We start from the raw sequence: 18,271 nt of genomic DNA on the forward strand, positions 1-18,271 counted from the left end.
GACTACAGCCCTCTACATAAACCAAGGGATCCAATGTGACGGCCTGAGACTTGCAGCTTTATTTACAGAAAAATGTAATCTGGATGCAAAGGCATGCCACACTTTTCAGATTTTAACATGGAAAAGCGATTTCAAAGTTCTCTTCGTTAACTTTATTATTAACCACCATTTTGTGTTGAAATCTTACATTTAAGTGTGTGGTGGTAACTTAACAAAATCCAACAAAGTCCCAAAGCTTTGTTTCTAAGAAATCCTTCAATACAGTATGTTGTATCTCTGCATGCCAAACTACTGTGTGCAACGTAAGATAATCTGCTTGTACTGCAGTGAATGTATTCTTTCTGCAAACTAAAATGTCGATACAGTATTTCTCAAATCTCACCATTTATTTCACAAAGGTTTACATTTTCACAGAGTCAGGTGATTATTACCATGCAAGGAGGGGCTTCTTGTCCTTTGTTGACAAGTAGCAGAGGCAGGAGAGCATCAGCAGCATGTCTTTCTGCAGTCTTCGTGGAGCAATATTCTCTATTATCTTTATCAGAAAATCTCGGTTGTTGCACTCAGCCCATTTGCTGCTGCCTTTCCTCGGCCTCTCCTTTAGGATTCCGTATGAATTGACAATAAACTCACAAAAAGGAGCATGGAGAGCTAATTTGTAGCCCAGCTTTCCGAGCGACTCCATGAGGTCTGTGTACCTTTTTGAGAGATAGAGCTGATACGCCTCGTCTACATGCCCTGTCAGAGGATGTGTGCTCACCTGCAAGAGAGGAAGGAAGATCCATTACTTCCTGCTTGATCTTTATTATGGCCATTTCTCAGTCTGCACTGACTAAAGTCTCTCAGAGGATGTGTGCTCACCTGCAAGAGGAAGGGTTAGTGAAATGGGGACGTTTTTGAGCGAAATAAAAACCTTTTACTTTCACTCATAGCTGAACTTGATCATAAGAAATTCCCCTGTAGGTTGTGGGTTTCTCACTGAGACAGGTGTTACCTCGATAATCCTCTGAGGTATGTTGAGGAGTATGAAACCATAGAGCCTCGGATGAGCCTGGAACACATAGGACAGGATCCTCCTATCCAGCTGATAGGCAATCTCACCAAGCAGCCTTTCATTACCTGAAAATAAATAATTTACTAAAAAAAAAAAATGTGCAAAAAACATACAACTATTGCTTTAAAATCACAGTAAAAGGTGAGACCTAAGGCAGAAGGAAAAACATCAGCCTGGCTTTGAAGCTCTTGTGCCTCTTCAGCATTTTTCACCACCGAACTTTGGAGGAACGATCTGAAGTTGACAGGAGACGATGTTCTGAAATTCCTGTTGGATGTGTTCTGATGGAGGTCTCTCATGAACTGTCGCTCATCAATGCTGCTGTGCCGCCGGTCTGACTGCTTAGATCCTGGAGTTAAGAAATAACCAAAATTTGATAAGTTGTGAGGCATGTGTGGGCATGGCTAGATGTACTCTGTCTAAGTTTATCAGTTTAATTTGCCTGTGTGTAGGTGGTCTTAAGAAATCTACAACTAGAAAGACTCCTGCAAAACCCAAGCTTCAATTAAGGGAACATGTAAATCAATGAAATGTTAGAACAGAATCAGGCCTGAAGTCTTTAAAAATAGTCTTTAAATCACTTCCATAGTTGATATAAAACAGTTTAACAAACTAATAATTAGTTCTGTTATAAATAAAAGTTATTACTAGAAATCCTGATAATGACCACAAAACCTTAGAAAGGTTCTTGTTTTCTGACAAATGAAAGCTGTTATTGTATCCTCCTGTGTTGCCCATAAACTATGTTTTGTGCTATATGTTCCTATCCTTCTGTGCTATGTTTGTACAGGACACAATACGCCTGAAGAAAATGGATGGGCAGCATTTAAGATTATGGGAAGAGGTTTCTTTAGACACAAATGAGACAATAATCTGGTTAGTTTCATGAGAATTTGTACTAGGAAAATAAATAAATAAATTTTGTGTTGCCAAGAAACATTTTTTTTCAGGTCAATACTAATAGTTTTGATCATGCTTCATAGCATCAAACACATTAAAACTGCAATTTACTGTCTTGTTATTACTTAATCAAACAGCCATGCTATGTTTCAATTTGAAATTAAACGTGCCACTACACAATTAAAACATTAGGGATTGAAACCACCCATTCTGGAGGAAGCCAAGACTGCCACCTGGCGGCAAAAGAGGAACACCTTACCTGTCAAATCAGTCCGTGTGGAATCGCTGCTGCTGTACGTCCTGGATGTGAGCATCTGGTTTTCCTGGAGCATGTTAACTATAGATCTCAGGTGTTCAATCTCCCACTTAAGTTGATCGTTTTTGACCAGCAAGGCTGCAGCAGCTTGTTCTAGACTCATCCTGAGGCTCTAGGACACAGAGCTGAGCACCCAAAACTGCTCAAAGCACAGCTGAATCTCCAAGGACATTTTGAATCAAAACATAATTACAAGCTCTGGTAGAAGGCATTTTTTAAACTTTATTTCATATAAAGAACAGACATCAGGTTTACAAAAGTACTTAAGACTTTAGACCATAGTAAAAACAGTATAGAATTTCAAAAAGTATTTTGGAAAAAACAGAAGAGAAATATTTCACAACGACCACTTTGTAGTCACTTTTCAATAAGGTTTTTTATCAGGCTGTGATAAAGCAGGCAGTCATACCAGAGGAAAACTGCATCAAGCACACTGACCTATCTACACTCCTTAAATGTGAAAGCCTCATTAGATGCTCACCAGCTGAGCTTTCATCAAATCTCCCCATAAACAAAAACATGATTTTAAAATAAGTTCAACAAAACACTACTGACAGTATCACTTAAAGAGAAGCGTTTACACTGGATGAACCAAAAGCAGCCTTTAACCATATGTTGAATACACTCTGTAAATGCCCATCAGGAAGAAAACATTTCTTAATTTTGTTGAGAGCAGTGATTTGATTGACTAATTTAACAGCAGAATGGACTTTTTTTTTTTGGACATTATTTTTTCAAATGTTTGGAATGAATTTTCACAATTCATTCAAAGAGACAGAAATGAGTTGTGGGCAGGTTCTGATGAACGTGATGTCACATAGGCTGACTTGTCATCAGGCGCTTTTGGAACCTTTGCCAATAAGAGAGGAGTTCCTATAGGAATTCATTCATTTGAAGAGACAGACGTCTATTACTTCAGGATATTTAACTGAGCTACAGTTTTTCAAGTAAGTATTTATTTAGAAATTAGTGAGGTTAAAAAAAGAAGTTATTTTGTGCTAGGATCTTTGAAGGAATTGTGCTGCAAATAGGTTAAGCAAGATAAGTTGTTATTTGATGTTCTTAGCTCAATATCAAATCATTTTACTAACGTTTTGATGTAAATATCAAATGTCTCATTTGTGTTTTAGCACGTTTTTTGCATATTTGCAAAATTCATTGAGTATTGAAGCAGCAGAAAAATATTAGGGAGTTTTACATGCGAAAAAATTTTCTTCCTTCAAGTTTTATAGATAGTTTACTATTTTCCACACATGAAATGATAGATTTATTGTGATAGGTAACTAATTGATGATCTGATCAACATTAAATGAAGTTTTAGATTTATAACATCTTTAAATTTACAGTGTTCACTATGAAAATGACTTACTGTATAGTTGTATGCATTTTAGACATGCTTTGTGCCAGTCACCGACCACTTTTCCATGTCTTTGCTTTTTGTTTTCAGTCATGCCAAGAACAAGTGAACGTTTGATGAGAAATGGGTACTATGACATGTATGGACAACCAGTTATTTCATACAAAGAGATGCCAAACAGGTATATTAAATCAGCAATTTTTTTTTTTAACTCTTATGTTTTATGCAGTCATCTGCTGATATATGTACATCTTTACTCACTTGTATATTTTCCATCTTGGGTCAGAAGGAGGCGCATAACAGGCCGCCCTGTAAACCAGCCTGTAAATGTGGAGGTACCATATAGAGAGAGGTTTTGTAGTCGTGAGGACAATATAACTGACCAAGAAAACCAGACGATCGACACTCTGATACAGGATTCTTATAACCACTTTGTCTTTCTCATCTTCGTCGTCTTTGGTAAATACTCTCCTTCAGCAAATAATCAGCTTGGAAGTGTTATAGAAAGGCTGAATTTTAAATGTTGTCTCACTGTCATCTTCTGCTCGTCTTCAACAGCTTGCATTTGGCGAATTATTTTCCTGTACTTGTGTTCTTCAGAGTTATCTGTCACACCAACTCTAACAGACATGGTAGGTTTTCTCTTCCTAATCTTAACACTGATTTAATTATCCTGAGCAAACATGAGAACAAGCTGTTAACTTTTATGTTGTGCCCAGGTTACAATCTCTGGAGGTGAGGATGAGGAATATCTCTCCAGGCTGCAGTCGTTAGAGGGAAAGGTTGAGTACCTTCTACCACAAGCAGATCTGTGGCCCAACTTTGCTCTGCAGTCTCAAGGTGAGCTATTAGAAATAAGATCATAAAGTAGTTTTCAAATTTTCAGTATTAAATTTTTCTGACACATTATTTCTGTTTTTTGCGTTTTGTGCACAGGAGCAACAATTTTAGACAAGATGACCTCAAAAACATATCAGAAAATTAAAGGATCTAGATGCAAGCTACCACCTGCAGGCCCAGGCATTGTTATTCAGGTCTGAATGACACTCAGATAATTAAAGGAATATTGGGAAAAGTGGTGTTTCTTTTTGATGTAATATTAGGCTTGAGGATATTCTTTTCTCTTAGTCTTGGTACCCCACCTAAACTTTGTTCTGTTCTCTGTTTTCAGGGAGGAACTGATCTGAATCCAGGACAATGCTGGGCCTTTGCAGGCTTCCCAGGACGTTTATCCATCGCACTGTCCCACAAAGCCACCGTCACTCATGTGTCGCTGGGTCATATTCCCAAGATTGCTTCCCCAACTTCCTCAATCTCTAGTGCTCCTAAAGAATTTTATGTCTATGTAAGGTCAACTAAAACGAGTGTCAAAACTGTAAAACATATATATCCACCTACGGCATATTTTAAGTATGCATTTAGAATGGGATAGTAATGATTCATTATGACATCACTTGATCTCATTCTAAACTATGCAAACATTCTGTCTGCACTAATGAATTTTTTGCTTATCTCAGGATGTGATATGTATGTTGTGATATGCACATATAAAGAAAGAATGAGATAATGAATTGCATTTCTATCTAATTTTGTCTCAGGGAAAGAAGAATTTAGAAGATGAGGAAACTCATTTGGGAACTTTCCTATATGATGAAGCTGGAGACCGAATACAGACCTTCAGACTTCCTGTAAATATGTCAAATTAATGTTTTATTAACCAAATACAGTTCTCACAGAAACCCAGAATGACCTTGTTATAAATATTGATCATCTTTCCTAACATACAACCATAAGGTTCTTCACTGGGTGTTACTAGCATTCAATAATAAAAGAGAAACTTTAAATAAAATGGCAGATACAGTATTATTGTTCCATTCAAAGTGTGCCAATGAAAATTTTTATTTAAACCAAAAAATTATGTTAATTCTGCACTTCCAGAGCTGTTGGGTCAGACTGCAACTGATAGATAGCATTGAAAAATTAATCAATTAGTCAAGTTTGTAGCCATTATGTTGTCTAGAAATAGTGGCTAAATGCACCACCTGCATGTGCAGCCACAGAAATTTTTGGTATGAACCCTAACTATTCCAAAACAGAGATACAGAGTGATTAACTTGAACAGATGCAAAAAAAACTGTTGATTTTTTTCTCTATCACTTAAAGGGGAATTTTTTAACAGCAAAAAAAGTCAACCTCTAATCACAAAACAATAATTTATGTTCTCTCATGATAACAATCAAAAATAATCCCAGTGTTACTACATAACATTTTGCTTTCTATTTAGCAAGATATCAATTTAACTGCCTTGCCATCTTGAGAAAACAATGCAAAATATTTTTACAGCAACGCCAGTTGAACTAGGCTTCCATGCACTTTAAGACAGACCTGCTTTGTTTCTATTGTCTTTCTATTTGTAACTATGGATTATCAATCTAACCCGCCTAATTTGTGTCTCTCTTGGTTTACAGACGGAAAAAGTTGGTTCCTTCCGCTACGTGACTCTACAGGTGAACAGCAACTGGGGTCATCCGGACTACACCTGCCTCTATAACTTTAGAGTGCATGGTGAACTTGCTAAATGAAGAGGACAACAAGGAGGGAAAGGGTTTTTTTTCCTTTCATATATTTATTTTGTATATGTTTAGATAATTAATTTTAAGTCCCCACAAAAACAGATACACCAGTCAACCATAAGCAGACAAACAAATGAAGAAGGAAAAACAACACACACACATTCATAAAGGCTCTCAGACAGGTACAACACAAACAAATTACATTTTCTTGTTTCCCCCCATCTTGGGGCCTGTATGTTGGGGTTGATGTCACTGTTGCCTTGCATCAAAGAGGTTCAGACATTATAAAAGTGGCATGCGTGGGTTCTCTCCGGGTGCTCCGGCTTCTTCCCACAGTAAAGACATGACTGTTAAGTTAATTGGTCTGTCCAAATTCTCCTGACGTGTGAGTGTGTGTTGCATGGTTGATTGTCTTGTCTCTCTCTAAATTGAGCAGGATCCATTAAAACATCTTTCGGAATAATTCTTGTTATTTTTTTAACCTACTCCCAAAAAGCACTGATTTTGTTGCATTGCCATAAGCAATGTATGGTAATCGTGCCCCTTTCTCCACCATGCATACACAAATCTACAATGATGGGGTTAAATGATTCAGTTTTACAGGAGTGATGTATATTCTCATCGTCCATTTATAAGGTAATAGTCTAGATTTTGTTCTAATGGACTGAGAATGGGGGCTGCACAATGGCGCAGTTGATACCACTGTTGCCTTGCAGCAAAGAGGTTCAGACATTATAAAAGTGGCATGCGTGGGTTCTCTCCGGGTGCTCCGGCTTCCTCCCACAGTAAAGACATGACTGTTAGGTTAATTGGTCTGTCCAAATCTCCTTAATTGTGAGTGTGTGTTGCATGGTTGATTGTCTTGTCTCTCTCTAAATTGAGCAGGATCCATTAAAACATCTTTCGGAATAATTCTTGTTATTTTTTTAACCTACTCCCAAAAAGCACTGATTTTGTTGCATTGCCATAAGCAATGTATGGTAATCGTGCCCCTTTCTCCACCATGCATACACAAATCTACAATGATGGGGTTAAATGACTCAGTTTTACAGGAGTGATGTATATTCTCATTGTCCATTTATACTGTAATTGTCTAGATTTTGTTCTAATGGACTGAGAATGGGGGCTGCACAATGGCGCAGTTGATAGCACTGTTGCCTTGCAGCAAAGAGGTTCAGACACAATAAAAGTGGCATGTGTGGGTTCTCTCCGGGTGCTCCGGCTTCCTCCCACAGTACAGACATGACTGTAAGGTTAATTGGTCTGTCCAAATCTCCTTAATTGTGAGTGTGTGTCACATGGTTGTTTGTCCTGTGTGTCCTTGTTTTGCCCTTTGATGGATTGGCAACCTCTACAACTCCATGTTATGAATTTAAGTCATATTTTTGTGCCATTTAAAATGAAAACACTGACACTTTTACATAAACTGTTGTTACATTTAACATAAACTGTCTGAGAGCAATAACATATTCAAACATAAACATAAACTCTGAAAACTGTACATGTTTATTTCTTAATAAAAATTAAAGATTTTCTGTCCAGGATATGGGAAAACAGAAACATGACTGTAGATAACGGTGAACTAACACAATTCATACCACTGTTGCCTTGCAGCAAAGAGGTTCAGACATTATAAAAGTGGCATGTGTGGGTTCTCTCCGGGTGCTCCGGCTTCTTCCCACAGTAAAGACATGACTGTTAAGTTAATTGGTCTGTCCAAATTCTCCTGACGTGTGAGTGTGTGTTGCATGGTTGATTGTCTTGGCTCTCTCTAAATTGAGCAGGATCCATTAAAACATCTTTTGGAATAATTCTTGTTATTTTTTTAACCTACTCCCAAAAAGCACTGATTTTGTTGCATTGCCATAAGCAATGTATGGTAATCGTGCCCCTTTCTCCACCATGCATACACAAATCTACAATGATGGGGTTAAATGACTCAGTTTTACAGGAGTGATGTATATTCTCATTGTCCATTTATACTGTAATTGTCTAGATTTTGTTCTAATGGACTGAGAATGGGGGCTGCACAATGGCGCAGTTGATAGCACTGTTGCCTTGCAGCAAAGAGGTTCAGACACAATAAAAGTGGCATGTGTGGGTTCTCTCCGGGTGCTCCGGCTTCCTCCCACAGTACAGACATGACTGTAAGGTTAATTGGTCTGTCCAAATCTCCTTAATTGTGAGTGTGTGTCACATGGTTGTTTGTCCTGTGTGTCCTTGTTTTGCCCTTTGATGGATTGGCAACCTCTACAACTCCATGTTATGAATTTAAGTCATATTTTTGTGCCATTTAAAATGAAAACACTGACACTTTTACATAAACTGTTGTTACATTTAACATAAACTGTCTGAGAGCAATAACATATTCAAACATAAACATAAACTCTGAAAACTGTACATGTTTATTTCTTAATAAAAATTAAAGATTTTCTGTCCAGGATATGGGAAAACAGAAACATGACTGTAGATAACGGTGAACTAACACAATTCTTTAAGTTCTTCCCCAGGTATTGAAGTTTAACTTTTTATTACATGTTATTCTTTCAGGACTGACTCCAGTGAGAGGTAGTGTACTGCTACAGATCTCAGCCTACAACAGTCTGGGCTCTATCTTCTGTCAATGTCTATCTTATAGACTGAGCACTACTTTCCTATATCTCCCTTTTTAAACATGTGTAATGTAAACTAATATTGTAACTAAATCTGTCTTTCTTCTTTCAGAAGTTTGCTGCAATTTTTGTGTTTGTGTGTTGTGTTTTTTATTTTTGCCCTCTTGAAGCCAGTCAGCCTCGGCAGATGGCTGTTGATCCTGAGCCTGGTTCTGCTGGAGGTTTCTTCCTTTTAAAGGGAGTTATCCTCTCCACTGTCGCCTTGTGCTTGCTCAGGATGGGGGATCCCTTGGATTAAACATCCATCGCGATCGGCTGGTGACCCCTCCGCAGAATCGCCACCTTAACGTGGTGGAGGGGTTTGAGTATCCCTATGAACCAGATGGAGAATTTGTCTTGGGGTTCAGCCTTTAGTGAGGTTTCCCAGGGCAGGTTGCCATTGGAGAGGGATCAGACTAAGAGCGATTCAAGGTTTTCAATGAAGGACTACCAAAGGAATCAGGTATTTCTAGGAGACAGACAGTTATCCCATGTCTGGTTTTGCAGGACGTTTCTCACTATAAAAAGTCAGTTATCTTCCTCACTGATAAAAATGACAATGAATTTACTGTACTCCAATGCCCTCCTGTGACTGATAAATGTGCTTCCATTAAGGTACCAGAATGTGAGGCACCTAAGGTCACGTGGGGACTTTGGTCTAATTGGACCAGGGGCTTCCGTTCCACATGGCCAACGTGTGAGCAGTGTGAGACAAGTGGATATTTGAGACAGATGCACGGGCGTAGAAGCTTCTGGCTCAATACTTGGAGAGGAGCCGCTCACCCACACTTGAAGGAGGTCCACACCTTGGAGCAGTCGCCTACACCTGAAGGGGCCAATGGGTCCATGCTTGAAGGAGAACTGCGCATGACAGAGGGCCAGAAGGAGGTCAGTTCAGCAGTTCCTGGGCATATGCCAAAATGCCTGGGCTTCTACCTACATCCTCTGGACTTGTGTTTTAAAAATAAAAGCCTCCAATGATTACCATTCACTCATTCTTCTTTTACAATATTACTATTTGCACAGTCCTTCCAACCTACACATAGCTGAATGTGAGAAACTGCCACATAGCACGGCATGTGGGTACACCAACAATAACAGACAATTTGGCTTGCACTTAAGTAAGAACGTCATTTCATCATGGTAATGTTACAGTCAGTTTCCGCAAGCTACCCTCTCTGTACAATAGGAAATAATAAATTTAAAAATTAAAATTAAAAAGGGTCTTAAATTTCTTAAATAAGCTACAACTAGCCAAAAAAATGTATTTGATTTTGATTTGATTTGATCTGGTTATGTGTTCGTAGAGCACTGACTGCTGCTCTGTAGAAACTTGTTTCGAAACATAATTTTCACATGCAACATTAAACACATATGTATCAAATGGTATTCATAATAAAGTTTTGCAAACTGTTTTGTCACACAAGTAGCATTTTTCAACAGGCATCGACACAGCCACCTACAACTTAAAAACTTCTGCGGTGCGGACAGGTATCAACCACTTAATTTAGCCACCAGTTAATCCATAACACCGAGGGGAGACAGGTGGTAAATGAAAGAGCTGCTCCTTTGTTATTTCAATGGAACAAATTCTGTATTCAGCCTGAAAGAGCGAGTGTATGGCAACGAGTGAGCAGACCAGAGCCAGATCACCGAGCAACTGATCTGGATCAATGTACATCATTACCTTGGGCAAGCAAACCGTGAAAATGTAGAGGAATATAATTATGAAAATAGTTAAAAATTATGCTGTTTGGTTGGTTCGCACTAAGATCTATTTTAACCTAAAAGAAATGTACTCTCAAATGGACTGGGTCAATCTGACCTAGAAGTCAGGAAGGATTTCAGATTTGGAGAGATGTGGAATAACAATCACTTAAGAGAGGAAGGATGTTAGTTTTAAGTTGTTGTGCAATAAAGTTCTGGCAGAGGCCATGAGTTTTAATATTAAGCCAGCTGAATCTGCAAAGAGAGATTACGATCTCTACGTTGTTGATATAAAAGCGCTGAGAATAAAGAATAAGAAAAAAAGGGGCTGAGAGAGAAAAAGATTCTCCGTGAGAGAGAAATAAGAGATTTCTCTGTGTGAACTGTTGTTGAAAATGGACTAATTAATATAACTGTGTGTATCACTTTAAGAGTTCAGGAAGCCGCCTGAGTAATGTTCGCTATGATTGGTTCTGAATAATGTTTGCTGTGATTGGTTCAGAGTAATCTCAAGTTAATAATCAGAGCACACGTTCAGTGTTAGCAGAAAGTTGAAGAAGATGGAGATCGTTCTGAGCTGTTGTTTGAGAGACTGAGAGCGAGTAAATGAATGAAAGTAAGTGTAATCAGTATTCGAGCAGCATTTGTATACCTGTGCAGTTTAAATACGTATGGAAAGTAGAGTTAAGATTGTGATAATGTGCTTTATGGTTTATTTGTAGTCTCATGCTGCCATCTAGTGGACAAATTGGAAATAACCATTTATAGCAAGCAGAAATAACAGCTTTCATTTTGTTGTATTCTGTATTTCTTGTAGACCACTCTCTCATCTCAATTAAAACCCAAGACTGGAAAACTCTCCTCATTCTTTACCGGATGCTCGTGGTGGCTGTACTATTTAACGAACTAACACACAATTAAAGACAGCACAACATTGATGGTCCTTCGAGCCGGATTGACAGTTGCCACGAAGAGAGCATGTCTTGGACCTTTCCTCAGAATATGATGGAGCGGGACGAACAGGTCAGACTCAGACGGCAAATACGTCGGCCACCTTATCTAGACGAATTTTATGTGGAGTATGCTGGTCAGCAGAGTAGAGCACCTTCGTATGGTGGACGTTACGAAACTGTTGGACAGGGAGAGTACGCAGCAAGGACATCTATCAACACTCACCCTTACATAAGTGGCCATCAGCAACGTCATGAGGGATCTGCCAGGATGACACCCCTCCCCATGCAAAGCTTTGAAGGTGGAAATAAGACACCAGCCTTCACTGAAAAAACAAGAGATGAGATGGTCTTGACAGCAATTAGGGAAATTCGACAAGAAAACCGTCAGATGCAGGAGAACATGTTACGGCTCACAGAAGCAGTAAGTAAGCTGCAGACCACCCAGCCCCCTGCACCCAAAGTCAAGCAGGAAAGGCAACATTCTATTGCAGCTAAGTCAGTTGAAAATTTAGAACTTCAGGATTCTCCATATACATCTGGATCAGAGTCAGAAGCTATTTCCCAATTGGAAAATTTAAAGATAAGTGTTGGTCAAGCAGAAACAGAAGTGGAGGAGCAAGTTTTACCTGTTCAAGACCCTCCTCCAGCGGTAAGACAACGCTTGTCTCCCTCTCATTATTCTTATTTCAAGTCGGCTTCAGTGATGAATGATGACGTACGAGATGCATGTAATGATGTGCAAAGGATGGATGTAAGGGAAGGAGGACCTTCACTCACATATGATGATGTTCGGCCACGGCAGTACCTGTCTTCCACAGACTATTCACAGCCATCTCACTATCATGCGGTGCAGTACCCCCATGCAACAGGTAACGTTCTTCATCCTCAGCATCAAAATCAGCAACCACAAGATTTTGTACCCAGACTAGGACATCAGGAGAAGATCTATAGGGGACCGAAGCCTACAATTCCCCCTTTCATACATGACGATCCCAGAGAGTTCTCCAGACTTAAAATAGCTCTGGACAATCTTCTACCAAGTGATGCTACAGAACGTTTCAAGTATCAAATATTGGTTGACCACCTCAAGCTAGAGGATGCATTACTCATTGCAGATTCCTACAGCAATTCAGTGTCTCCCTACAGTGATACTATGGCAGCACTTACAGCACAGTACGGACAGCCTCATCAGCTCGCTTTGAAAAGAATTGCAGAGTTAATGGATGGCGCCAATATCAGAGATAGTGATACTTCATCTTTTCGCAGATTTGCTCTAAAAGTGCGAGCCCTTGTTGGAATGCTGGATCAACTGGGACAAAATGGACGAATCGAGCTGACTTGTGGTTCTCATGTCACTCGACTCACATCAAAATTACCACATGCTTTAAGGACTAATTTTCGTCGCTATGCTCTTTCTCAGCACATACAAGTACCCACATTGTACGATTTCTCAGACTGGTTGGAATTTGAAGTCCAGGTGCAGGAAAGTGAAATAGTAATGTCAGGTTCCAGAGAGAGACCATACAGACAGAGGGAGCGACAAGAGAAACAAGCACACCCAAAGTCCTCCACTGTTTTACTCAGCACAGAACCTAGGACCACAGCTGCCACCCCTCCTCAGACATGTTCTATTTCCACAGAGTCATCTCCAGTCAGTCTGAAATCTAAGTTATTCTGCCCATATTGCAATAACAACCAACATCTTCTGAATCAATGCACAAACTTCAGTAACCTCACTAAGGAGCAAAGAGAAGTGTGGATTCGGAGTAACAGAAAATGCTGGAAATGTGGAAGAAATCATCAAGCTGCTCAGTGTAGGCTGAAAGTTAGATGTAGTACATGCAATGGCAGACACTTGGAAGCCCTTCATGATGTAAATGCAAGACCAGCAAAAGAGGAGACTTCTTCACACTCATCTAGTGAAGTTCTGTATGTGGACCGACCAACAGCTTCCAGCCATGTACTACTTAAGATAAGTAAAGTCATCTTGCGAAATGGCAACCATAATATGGAGACATTTGCCATTTTGGATGATGGTTCTGAAAGAACCATTCTTCTATCTGCTGCAGCACAGCAACTTAAACTCCATGGTGACCATGAGGATTTAGCCTTAAAGACCATCAGGCAAGACATTCGAGTTGTCCAAGGTGAATCAGTTTCCTTCACAATCTCACCAGCTTCGAATCCTAACAAAAGGTATGAAATAACCAGAGCCTTTACAGCAGAACACTTAGGCTTAGCTGAACATTCACATCCCGTTACCACTTTACAAAGTAAATACACTCACCTAAAGAACCTTCCCCTCACTCCGTTCCATAAAGTGAAGCCTCTCCTCCTGATAGGTTCAGACTATCCTCATTTAATCACACCAATCGAGCCTGTAAGACTTGGACCCCCTGGTGGTCCCGCTGCTGTTAAAACCAAACTGGGATGGACTCTACAGGGTCCTACAAGCTTGTTAAAAGAGCAGCTTCCCACACAGGTTCAGTGCCTTTTCACATCCACACGATCTACAGACTCTGACCTGATGAAGAATGTGCAACAACTCTGGCAATTGGATGTGCTGCCCTTCAGAAATGAAAAGGTGATGATGCGATCACAACAAGATCATCAAGCAGTTATGCTTCTGGATGAGAAAACTGCAAAAGTGACTGTCAACAGTGTTAACAGGTACGCAACCCCGCTTCTTCGCAACATTAATATGCCTACATTGCATGCTGCTAAGGAAGCTGTTTTGCCACTGTTGAGAAGCACAGAAAGGAAATTGCTGAAGGATGTTAACAGAACAGACATCTACATTAAAGAAATAGCTAAGTTGGAAGATGCAGGCTACATCACCAAGCTAATGCCAGATGATGTTGCACAAACAAAGGAAGCGTGGTATATACCACACCACATGGTGGGACATAATGGAAAGCACAGAATTGTGTTTAACTGTTCATTTGAATACCAAGGACAGAGTCTGAATGACTATCTGTTACCAGGACCAACCCTCGGCCCCACACTTCTGGGAGTGCTTTGCTCCGACAGCACAGCATTGCCATTTCCAGTGACATTAAAGGAATGTTCCATCAGGTCCGCCTGTTATCTGAGGACAAACCTCTGTTAAGATTTCTATGGCGGGATGTAAAAATAATGCAACCTCCTGATGTGTTTGAATGGCAAGTACTTCCATTTGGCACTGTCTGTAGCCCATGCTGTGCTGTCTATGCATTGCAGAGACACACAAAGGAGAATACAACACCTGATGAAGAAGCAAGGAGGGTTGTGGAGAACAACTTCTATGTTGACAACTGCTTGTATAGTCTGAGTTCTACAGAAAAGGCAAAGGAGTTAGTTGACAGGCTTCAGTCACTTCTTCTCTCAGGAGGATTTGAACTCAGGCAATGGGCAAGTAATGTCCCTGAAGTTATAGCTAATCTGCCAGAGGAAGCCAGAAGTGGCAGTAATGAGCAATGGTTGGCCCAGAACAATCTCGAACAGCAAGAAATGGCACTCGGCCTGCGCTGGGATTGTGAGAAAGATGAGCTGGGTTACAGATATCGTGCAGTGCCAGAGAAAAGGCCAACAATGCGCTACATTTACAAAGTTCTGGCAAAACAGTATGATCCACTTGGTTTCATTACACCCTTTACCACAAGAGCGAAGATTATTGTTCGGCATTTATGGGACAAGCATAGAGAATGGGACGACCCTCATTTGCCCGAAGACCTCATTAAGGCATGGTACAAATGGGAAGGAGAGCTGGAACACCTTCCCCGAATAACCATCCCACGGTGCTACAATAGCCCTGAAACAGATATGCAGGATTGCAACAAGGCTCTCCACATATTCTGTGACGCATCTGAACAAGCTTACGGCGCCGTCGCATACCTTCGTACTGAGAAAGCAGATAGAAATGTGGAATCAGCTTTTGTGATGGCGAGATCCAGAGTAGCCCCCAAGCGACAGCAGAGCATTCCAAGACTGGAACTGTGCGCTGCTCTGACTGGTGCGCAATTGGCAAAATTACTAGTCACAGAGTTGACCATACCAGTACAACAAGTCGTACTTTGGTGTGACTCCACAACTGTACTGAAATGGATCCAGTCAGACTCATGCAGATATAAAGTTTTTGTCGGGACCAGAGTGGCTGAGATCCAAGAACTCACCGGTTCTATGACCTGGCGATATGTAGATACACTTAATAACCCGGCTGATGACATCACTCGCGGAAAATCTCTGGAGTCCCTTATCAACTCAAATAAGTGGAGTCAGGGTCCAGCTTTCCTCTTGCTTTCACCAGACCACTGGCCTAATCCTCCTGAATTGAGGGATGTGGATGAGTGTGAATTGAAGGTTGCAGCCTTCTGTGGAGCCACAATGCAGATATCGAATTCTATATCTGATGCGGATAACGTATGTTCCTTTCAAGAACTAATCGAACGCACCGCAATATCTGCTCATGGGGCGGCTTCTTCCCAACATCACCTCTCAGTGGATGACTACAAGAACGCAGAGTTGTCAATTTTACAGCAGACTCAAATGGACTGTTTTCCAGATGATTATCAGCTGCTGCAAGCAGGAAAAACCGTTCCACCCTCAAGTAGACTTGTTAAACTGGCTCCAGAATATGATACAGAGATCAAACTGATCAGAGTTGGTGGACGTCTCAGACATAGTGAATACCTGGACACAGAAGAAAAGCATCCTATATTGTTAGATGGCACCCATCCTGTCACTAAACTTATCATTAAACAGTTTGATGATAAGCTCCATCACCCAGGGCAGGAAAGAGTGTTTTCTGAACTACGCAGACACTACTGGGTCATTAAAGGAAGGGAAGCTGTTAAGCGACTTCAACGAGAATGCCCACTCTGTCAAAAATGGCGTGCAACACCAGTGCTCCCTCAGATGGCTGATCTCCCGGCAGCAAGGTTGCGCCTCTTAAAACCACCCTTTTACTCATGTGGAGTTGATTGTTTCGGACCATTTCTTGTTAAGATTGGCAGGAGAAATGAAAAGAGATGGGGTATACTTTTTAAGTGTCTCACAACACGAGCAGTTCACATTGACGTCCTTACGAACATGACCTCTGATTCATTCCTCATGGCTCTCAGCTTTTGTATCAAGGCGAGGAAAACCAGCAGAATTGCTCTCTGATTGTGGGACAAATTTCAAAGGAGGTGAACGAGAACTACATGAAGCCTTTCAGAAGATGTGTCCTTCAGTTCAAGACCACCTCTCCAAACAACAGATAAGGTTCAGCTTCAACCCACCTGGTGCGCCTCATTTTCGGGGAGTTTGGGAGCGTGAAGCACGATCAATCAAGTCAGCACTAAGAGTATCCCTTGGAGCTCAGACTGTCACTGAAGAAGTTCTCAGAACTGTGCTCATCGAGGTCGAGGGGGTACTAAACTCCAAGCCACTTGGTTATGTGTCATCAGATATCACAGACTTGGATCCTGTAACGCCAAATTACCTTCTAATGGGGCGGCGAGATGCTTCATTACCACAGGTAATCTATCCTGAATCAGATCTGTTAACCAGGAAACACTGGAAGCGCAGTCAGATGATTGCAGAACAGTTTTGGCATCATTTTATAAGAAGTTACTTGCCCACCTTGCAGTCGCGCCAGAAATGGTTGACTAAGACAGAAAACCTTCAACTCGGAACGGTGGTAATGATTGTTGACAAACAACTACCCAGAGCACTATGGCCTGTTGGAAAGGTGGTAAAACTTCTACCAGGATCAGATGGAACTGTTCGAACAGCTGAAATACAAATTAAAGACAAGACTTACATCAGACCAGTGGCACGACTTGTGCGTCTTCCAGCTATTCCAGAGACTGATAAGGAAAGGACATGACTTGAATTTCCATTTTCTGTTATTCAAATTTGTAAGACAAATTTGGGGGCGGCTGTTGAAAATGGACTAATTAATATAACTGTGTGTATCACTTTAAGAGTTCAGGAAGCCGCCTGAGTAATGTTCGCTATGATTGGTTCTGAATAATGTTTGCTGTGATTGGTTCAGAGTAATCTCAAGTTAATAATCAGAGCACACGTTCAGTGTTAGCAGAAAGTTGAAGAAGATGGAGATCGTTCTGAGCTGTTGTTTGAGAGACTGAGAGCGAGTAAATGAATGAAAGTAAGTGTAATCAGTATTCGAGCAGCATTTGTATACCTGTGCAGTTTAAATACGTATGGAAAGTAGAGTTAAGATTGTGATAATGTGCTTTATGGTTTATTTGTAGTCTCATGCTGCCATCTAGTGGACAAATTGGAAATAACCATTTATAGCAAGCAGAAATAACAGCTTTCATTTTGTTGTATTCTGTATTTCTTGTAGAACCTCTCTCATCTCAATTAAAACCCAAGACTGGAAAACTCTCCTCATTCTTTACCGGATGCTCGTGGTGGCTGTACTATTTAACGAACTAACACACAATTAAAGACAGCACAACAACTGTGATGTTATGTTGAAATAGAGTAAAATGTTGTGAAGTTTTGGACAACTGAGTTTATTAGGTGACATTTGTGAGTAAAAACTGCAGTATTTGTTTTCATGAATTTCTTTTTCTGAGATCTCAAGATAAAGAAAGGGGTTAAAATGAGTTCTGTCTCCCATGGCTGAAATAACTGAAGTCCTAACATAATTAAATGTGTGCACACATAAATTGGACAGTGTCCAATTAGATCTCAAGCCAACTACATTTTATATTTTTTATAAATAAGCCTATAGATAATTGAAGTTATATTAACTAGTGTGGGAAGAACA

The 18,271-nt window shown here is 40.3% G+C and overlaps 2 protein-coding genes across 2 annotated transcripts; one reads left to right on the forward strand and one right to left on the reverse strand.

Annotated features, from left to right (window-relative positions):
* Positions 1-382: 382 nt before the first annotated feature.
* Positions 383-2,447, reverse strand: LOC122831450 (speriolin-like protein). Its single transcript, XM_044117635.1, has 4 exons — positions 2,214-2,447; positions 1,203-1,403; positions 995-1,119; positions 383-760 (listed from the first exon to the last, which is right to left on the reverse strand). The coding sequence occupies exons 1-4, from the start codon at positions 2,371-2,373 to the stop codon at positions 428-430; spliced, it is 819 nt and encodes a 272-aa protein (XP_043973570.1). The 5' UTR covers positions 2,374-2,447; the 3' UTR covers positions 383-427.
* A 731-nt stretch (positions 2,448-3,178) lies between these two features.
* LOC122831105 (SUN domain-containing protein 3-like) lies at positions 3,179-6,209 on the forward strand. Its single transcript, XM_044117048.1, has 8 exons — positions 3,179-3,217; positions 3,718-3,808; positions 3,914-4,086; positions 4,186-4,259; positions 4,347-4,467; positions 4,564-4,661; positions 4,799-4,972; positions 6,096-6,209. The coding sequence occupies exons 2-8, from the start codon at positions 3,720-3,722 to the stop codon at positions 6,207-6,209; spliced, it is 843 nt and encodes a 280-aa protein (XP_043972983.1). The 5' UTR covers positions 3,179-3,217; positions 3,718-3,719.
* Positions 6,210-18,271: the final 12,062 nt, after the last annotated feature.

The sequence above is a fragment of the Gambusia affinis genome, linkage group LG05 (assembly GCF_019740435.1).
Source record: "Gambusia affinis linkage group LG05, SWU_Gaff_1.0, whole genome shotgun sequence".
Classification (NCBI taxonomy): Eukaryota; Metazoa; Chordata; class Actinopteri; order Cyprinodontiformes; family Poeciliidae; genus Gambusia; species Gambusia affinis.